The sequence below is a fragment of the Aulonocara sp. 'chitande type north' Nkhata Bay genome, linkage group LG23 (genome assembly GCF_057382095.1).
Source record: "Aulonocara sp. 'chitande type north' Nkhata Bay isolate Kocher_YH1m ecotype deep benthic linkage group LG23, A_spYH_male_GT1.1, whole genome shotgun sequence".
Classification (NCBI taxonomy): Eukaryota; Metazoa; Chordata; class Actinopteri; order Cichliformes; family Cichlidae; genus Aulonocara; species Aulonocara sp. 'chitande type north' Nkhata Bay.
The window spans coordinates 50395615-50403751 of record NC_141365.1 but is presented as its reverse complement, the minus strand read 5'-3'; the positions used below and the strand labels follow the sequence as shown (position 1 = coordinate 50403751).

Here is an 8137-nt window from a genome sequence, read left to right as displayed (position 1 = left end):
GAGGCCCCCAGAACACAAGAGACCATGGAAGACCAACAGAGGGGCAGCCGCGCCACTGTCCCAGTAAGAGCTGAGGAGAGTCCCAGATGAGAGCTCACTCAGCAGCCGCGGAGCAGAAGTCAGGGGGAGTTGCAGTGACGCGCCCGTGAGCTCCGCCGGCCCCCAGCTGCGCCTGAGTGACCGAGCCCTAGGCCGAGAGGCCGGGGGCACCCCACCTCCAAAGGGGCCCGAGCGAGCCCCAGGCCCCAGGCCCCGACAAGCGGCCGCCAAGGAGTGAGCCGGTGTGTACCCGGACGCCCACCCCCAGACACAAAGAACCACCAACACACCGACACCTGAGGGAGTCCGCCACCGGCAGGGGAAGTGGTGGTGGGTGGAGATAGGCCTCCAAACCTTGGAGGGCCTGAGATGTCCCCAGAGAGGTGGCGTCTGATACCCAACCTGACATATAGACACAGACATACAGGCACACACAGACACAAACATCCATTCCCACCCTCATGCTCTCATATGCACTCACTCCACACTCAACCAACGTGGAGACAGACATAAAGAGACGCTGTACACACGATCACACTCCCCAAGCGTACTCTACGAACCGGGTCTAGGTACCCTTGCCCCTGGAGGGGGGAATTGCACCCAGACCCAGGTGGTGTTACCCTTTTCCCTGCGGTGGGGAGAGGCAGACCGCCCCGACTCCGCAGCAGCAGGGAGGCCCCACACTCCAGACCGCAGTCGGACGGCCAACTCCTCCTACTAGCCCTCCCGCTCCAGCAGGCCGCAGAGAATGGGGGTGGGAGAAGACTCCAAACCTCCCTCCACCCGCTCATTGTAGTGTTGATGCATGTGTGTTCTAAGGTGCATTTAAAACCCAGGAGGGCATGGAGCTACCTGCCAGAGAGCAGCAGGTAAGCGCATAGTCCCTCCTGCTAACCCTCAATGACTAAGTGTATTTAAAATTGAGAGGTGGGCAACGACGTCAGGGGTGAGGTATACACCCTGATGGTGATTTGGACTCCGTGATTGTGCCCACCCCCAAGATCCTATATGTATGTGTAATGAGAGTGTGAATAATGTGAATGTCTAAGTTGTGGGATAAAATTGAGGCAGAGGCAGCCAGAAGGGGACGGGGGGGGGGGGGGGGGGGGGGTAGCCTCCTCTGCACCCTGGTGACATACCCCCACTCCAAGGCCCTGCATGTGTGGGTGGTTGTGGAGGAGCGGGAAGAGGGAGGCAGCTGGAGATGGGGAGGGAAGGAAGGGAGGGGCAGGTAACCCCTCCCTGGGGCCAGCTCCCCCGCTGACCCCAGTAGGCACTCCCACCCTCCGCGACCCGCCAGGGAAGGGGGGCCCAGGCCCATCAGACCGGGGCCCAGTGCAGTAGCGCCCCCCGGCTCCACAGAGCCCTGGACAGTCCACCCAACCCCACCACAGAGAAAACTGCACCCACCCCACCAACCACACATCTTCCAGACTACATAAAATCATGTTTTTCTTGAAGGATGCAGACTTCTTCCTGTACCACTGCTTGAAGAAGGTGTCTTCCAGAAACTGGCAGTAGGACTGGGAGTTGAGCTTGACTCCATCCTCAACCCGAAAAGGCCCCACAAGCTCATCTTTGATGATACCAGCCCAAACCAGTACTCCACCTCCACCTTGCTGGCGTCTGAGTGGGACTGGAGCTCTCTGCCCTTTACCAATCCAGCCACGGGCCCATCCATCTGGCCCATCAAGACTCACTCTCATTTCATCAGTCCATAAAACCTTAGAAAAACCAGTCTTGAGATATTTCTTGGCCCAGTCTTGACGTTTCAGCTTGTGTGTCTTGTTCAGTGGTGGTCGTCTTTCAGCCTTTCTTACCTTGGCCATGTCTCTGAGTATTGCACACCTTGTGCTTTTGGGCACTCCAGTGATGTTGCAGCTCTGAAATATGGCCAAACTGGTGGCAAGTGGCATCTTGGCAGCTGCACGCTTGACTTTTCTCAGTTCATGGGCAGTTATTTTGCGCCTTGGTTTTTCCACACGCTTCTTGCGACCCTGTTGACTATTTTGAATGAAACGCTTGATTGTTCGATGATCACGCTTCAGAAGCTTTGCGATTTTGAGACTGCTGCATCCCTCTGCAAGATATCTCACTATTTTTGACTTTTCTGAGCCTGTCAAGTCCTTCTTTTGACCCATTTTGCCAAAGGAAAGGACGTTGCCTAATAATTATGCACACCTGATATAGGGTGTTGATGTCATTAGACCACACCCCTTCTCATTACAGAGATGCACATCACCTAATATGCTTAATTGGTAGTAGGCTTTCGAGCCTATACAGCTTGGAGTAAGACAACATGCATGAAGAGGATGATGTGGACAAAATACTCATTTGCCTAATAATTCTGCACTCCCTGTATATATATGCATGTATATACACATTCAACGTGCTTTAATGGGCCTTTTTGAAAAATATATATCTTGAAAACTTTTTATATATGTTCAAACTTTATACCATAAAATGTTTATACAAGTTGTAACAAGTAGATTTAATTTGATTTGAAACAGAATGACACAGAATTCAGTTGTGTGTAAAAATGAACATGGACTTGATCCAGGTAGAGGAAATTCCTTATTACCAAAGTGAGTCCATTAGATGGCAGCAATGCAGCACGTAAACGTAATATGAAATCTGGACAAGGACATTTAAATAATACACAATATCCACACTACCCTGCAGCAAGAGAAAAGAGACCTGGACTTTGTAATTATTCATCTTATTTTAAACCCTTATAAGTAATCTACCATCTACCATAAGTTGCAGTTGGTTTAGTTGATTGTGCGTAACAATAGTAGCTAATAGATAAAAATGTTAGTCAATTAAAAACCAGTTGTCATAAAAAGCTGCATTTTATTTCTTGAATATGTCTCTTTCCAGCTGCTCGCACATGATAGTAATAACAGTTTTATTCATACAGCACCTTTAAAAACAAATAGTTTCCAACATGATTTGGCAAACAAGCAAAAGCAGGAAGTCATTCAAATCTAAAATCTAAACTGTGAGGGCAAACAAGACTAGATACATTAAAGGTAAGTTAAGATTTTTTTAAGTTCAATATAAAAAAGAACAGAAGCAATGAAAAAAACCTAAAAAAAAAATAAGTCAGGAAATGGAAATAAAAGATATTTACAGCTGTAAGATGACATCATCAGGTCCAAATTCCCCTACATAAGACTTTAAATAGTTTACATGAGCCAAATAAAAAAAATATGGCTCTTGCATTTTTTTAATGGAGCGCAGATTCGACTGGTGGCCATGTTTGCTATTCAGTCCATGATTTTGGTGCAAATTCGGTGGCATTAATATGTATTAAATGGTGCAGAGAGGATTTACTCTAATAACTAAACTTTGGACAACTAGACAAATTAAAACGACCAATATTTCCTTCTTTTATATATTTAAAAGCAGTTTGTTTTCTAGAAGTCTTGAGATAAAAAAAAATTCACCCAGCGCTCAGAGAACTGTTCCAATGCCCTCTGAGGTCTGAGATGTTGACCTGCTGAACCTTGACCCTGACATCCTTTCCTGTCTGAGCTTTCTATGAAGAAGCAGTTTCATCTTCTTCCTGAACTTCTCTCCCACGAAGGCGTAGAGGAAAGGGTTGATGCAGCTGTGCAGCAGAGCCAGGCAGTGGGTTGCAACCACCGCTGTGCTCACCGACTTCCTCATAGTGCAGTTGAACTGTACTACATTAGCCCTCAGCAGTATGTCTACCATGATGGTTATTTGGTATGGTGTCCAGCAAAGCAGAAATGCAATCACCACGGTTATGATCACCCGCATGGCTCGGTGCTTCTGGAAACCACGAGTGAGCAGCAGCCGTGCAACAGTGATGCTGTAGCAGGAGATCATGACAATCGCAGGGACCAAAAAGCCAAAAATATGAATGAAGCCCCGAGTGGCGATCCGCCATACGGTGGAGCTGCCGATGTCAAAGCTCACAGAGCAAATCATATTCTTATTGACATGTTTAAAAAGAGCAGGAAGAGCGAGGGCACAACCGAGGGCCCACACCGCTGTGCAGAGCATTTTGCTGCACATCCTCTGACGGCTCTTGAGTGTCTCCCTGGCGTGCACAATCACAAGGTAACGATCGATGCTAATACAGGCAAGGAAGATGATGCTGGTGTAGAAGTTTGCATCCATGACGAGGTTGAGGAATTTACACAGGAAGTCTCCAAAGATCCATCCTTGGATCAGTGCTACAGCAAAGAACGGGAGCGTCAGAGCCATCAGTCCGTCTGCTATGGTCAGGTGGAACAGGTACACATCTGATGGAGTCAGAGTTTGTTGGCTGGTCCTGATCACCCATCCTACCAGCATGTTTCCTGGTATAGCCAGTAAGAAGATGCCTATGAGGATTTTACATAGGATAATAGCTGCTAAAGGTTCCATTGGTTTGTATCCACATTCTAAGGTATCTAGATCTGGAGTGTATGTGCTGGATGCATTGGACCCATTGACAATGGAGTCATTTTCAAAGTAACTGTCTTCAAAGACATAGACAAATGACATGGCTGTAGATGGGAAACAGAATGATATTAGTGCACTACCAACACTATGCAAACACAGGAAGTGTATGGACATAAGTTAATTTTTTTTGACTTGTAAAAATGGTATAATTTGTGGTTGCAAAAGTTGCCTTTCGTAGCTTTAAATCAAACTTGTGCTGAACTAAACAGCTACCACTGTGACAGCTTAAAGAACATCTTTAATAAATTATAACCTCCAGAGAAGTGCCTGACCTGATCTGATTAACTCGTTTTATTTTTTCACATATTATATATATTTTATTCTCTAGATGTGGTATTTATTTATTATAATTTGCTTTCAGTACTCCAATTTTGTTGTACTATTGTACATAGCGTGACTGTCCAATGAAAATAAGACTCAAAGTTAAATGAGATGCAGCACAATTAGGAAACACTGATACAGTGACTCAGTAATTAGATTACAGAGAAATATCTGTTTAATATAAGCTACGATTATTGTATCAGCTCCTAAGTGGAAGGCTTAAGATATGTTTCATAGCTTAAAAGTCTTTGGTCATTTTTTCTGGTATGATATTTGGTATATATGATGTAATTTTATATATAAAAAGTCCCAGTTTATCACTTTAATTCTGCCCTTTTATTCATTTTTTCATGTGTACCCATCTATATAAGAAGAATGTATTAAATCAGACACTCACCTCTAAAGATGACAAAGGCTGGGCACCCAAATGAGTCTGATGTTCAAGAGCAACTCTTTAAACATGATACAATTTGGGGATTTTGCGCAGCACTGACCCAATGTCCTGTCTCCTTCCCCATGTGTTACAGCACACAGCATACAGCTTGTGTCATCACATGTTTTTGAAATGTCTTTAAATGAAGACGTTGCGACACATACTTAGAGCACAGACGCAAATATAAAATGAATTCTCCAGTTTGTGTCACAGTGATTGCTCACGGTGACAGTTTACAGCAGCAACAACTCTCTTCAGGTAATTATTAACATCTGTGACTTTTCACACTCTTTGTACCAGAGGGGAACTGCGGTCTGAAAAGATGGTGAACTGGTTAAAAAAACCACACATGAGACAGGCTGGTAGTTCATGAATTTATTTGTGTTCATTTAATCACAAGGTATCAGGCATAAGTGAAGCTCACCTGTTTGGTCGTTGAGCTATATGAAAAACAGGAATAAGCTGCTAACTGATAATCCCATTATAATGTAAATGTATTAATCAGTTAAATATATTAAAGAAGCTCTAATTAGCAAACTATGACACTCAGATTATTAAGAACACCTGTTCAACTGCTCATTAACATGGGTAAAGCAAATATCAGATCAGCCAATCAGAGGTTACCGAATAAGTGAATAAGTGAACAGAGAAAATATTCAGTGAGCGTCAGTTCTCTGGGCGAAGACGAATCGCTTTTGCCAAAGCTCAGAAGAGAGCAGGCAGCTTGCTTTGAGGAAGGTGACTTAAACCACCACTCGTTCCAAACAAGGAATGCAGAAGAGCATCTCCGAGCACACGACACGTCGAGCAGCAGAAGATCACAGCGCACCACTAACGATGGCGAACAACTCAGAACTGAGACTATATTTAGTATGGGCTCATCAAAATTTGGCGACTGCTTGGTCGATCTTAATTTCTCCTGCGACATTCAGATGATCAGGTCAGCATTTGGTGTAAACAACATAGAAGCATGGATCCATCTTGACTTGCATCAATGGTTTAAGCTGCTGGTGGTGTAATAGTGTTACTTTATGACCACACTGTACTCATCATCTGATGGATAACACACCACATGAAAAAGCTCAAATCATCTCAAACTGGTTTCTTGAAAATGACAGCGAGTTCACTCAGACGGCCTCCACAGTCACCAGATGTCAATCCAACAAAGCACACTATGTGGTGGAACAGGAGAGTCACGTCATGGACAAATCTGCAGCAGCTGTGTCTGTCCCAACGATATGGACCAAAATCTCTGAGGAGTATTTCCAGCAGCTCGCTGAACCATGAAGAAATGAGTAGTAAGGTGTACCTAATAAAGTGGTTGGTGAGTGCATATTAAAGCAATTCAGTAGATCATAAGATTGTCTGTTAAAACAACAGAATAAAAGCAGAAGAATGAAATAAATATAAGATGATCCAACTAAATCAAAGGGTGATGACTGAGAGCAGTTTACCTCTGTGACTTTTTTCCATGTTGTGTTTTGTTGTGCGTCATTTACTGTTTTTTGTCTCACGCTAGTTTCTTCTTCTTTTTTTCTTCTTCTCTGGATCCCAATCATCCGTCACCCAAATACAAAGTGTTACAGGAAAACTTTATTTTGAAAATTGATGGGGCTTTTTTCCATTTCCACATCGCTGAAGAAAAAAAATCCCACCGTGCTCATTTCCTCCATTTTTAATGCCATCGTATCTGTGAAGAAAAAGGAAAAAGGCTCACATGCTCAATCAGACACTCACATTTTGTAAACTTGCTGATAATTATCAAAGAAAGATTTTTTTTCCTTTCTGTCCTTAAAACATCTTTATGTCACACTAATACTGACAACAGGAATTCGTTGGGTAATCAGCTATAAGGTGTTTCACAAATCAGTGGGTTAGGATATCAGCTGTGTCACTTTCTGGAAATGAAACACTGACATGTTATTTCAAAAGTCCTGTTTTCCTTTCACTCATTTCTCACACTGTGGCTGCTGTTAGGTAATGGTAGTTGACAGGTGGGCTACATGTTTATGCACATGCATCGCTATTTCAGCTATTTTCACGAGAACTTCTAGGCGAGCATTGTTATACATGTTGTGTCAAACACCAATGAGTACGAAGAGGAAAAATGAAAATCATACATCTAACGATAGGGGACCAAAGTGCCTCCATGACAGCCCGTCATGCTCAAGTATATATAAAAAACTCCCCTTCTTCAGCTCCATGAATCATTTCAGGCTGTCAGAGGGAAAGCACACAATAACCAGCCGGTAGGCTCCATCTGTTTGAGAACATAAGCTCAACCTCACTCAATTACATTATCGTCACGGTGCCAGGAAGCACAACTGTCCCCTAACTAGAATGGCCTGTTTTTAATTTAATGTTAGTTTAGCAAACAAAGTTTGGGTCAACAGTGTGTGTGTGTGTGTGTGTGTGTGTGTGTGTGTGTGTGTGTGTGTGTGTGTGTGTGTGTGTGTGTGTGTGAGTGCGTGCGTGCGTCACACCTGGAGTTCAACTGATCAAGTGTTTGCAGTGTTACGGTTAAATGACTACAGAGACATGAGGGTAAAAGGAGATGCTTTTGTAGTTTACTTTCAGTTTAGATTCTTCTGCTTTCTTTAGCTTGTGATAAAAAAACAATCAGTAAAAATGAACTGAATTCCTCTGCTAAAAACACATATTTCACGTATCTATAATATTATACTTATAGACAGTCAAACATAGTAACAATGATATTTGAAAATGTCCAACTAGCCCTGTAAGTCTGCATTCAGCATGTTTGTTGTGCCAACTGCTCGCACCTGTACAGGTCGAACTTTGCAATTTGCATTGCTTTTCATAAAAATGGTAAATGGCCTGTATTTGTATAGAGCTTTTACTAGTCCCTAA

At 43.6% G+C, this 8137-nt stretch overlaps 1 protein-coding gene across 1 annotated transcript; it reads right to left on the bottom strand.

The window, feature by feature from the left end:
- Positions 1-2793: 2793 nt before the first annotated feature.
- Positions 2794-5249, bottom strand: LOC147302947 (C-X-C chemokine receptor type 2-like). Its single transcript, XM_086282500.1, has 2 exons — positions 5234-5249; positions 2794-4559 (listed from the first exon to the last, which is right to left on the bottom strand). Exon 2 carries the CDS (start codon positions 4555-4557, stop codon positions 3496-3498), a length of 1062 nt encoding a protein of 353 aa, XP_086138626.1. The 5' UTR covers positions 4558-4559; positions 5234-5249; the 3' UTR covers positions 2794-3495.
- Positions 5250-8137: the final 2888 nt, after the last annotated feature.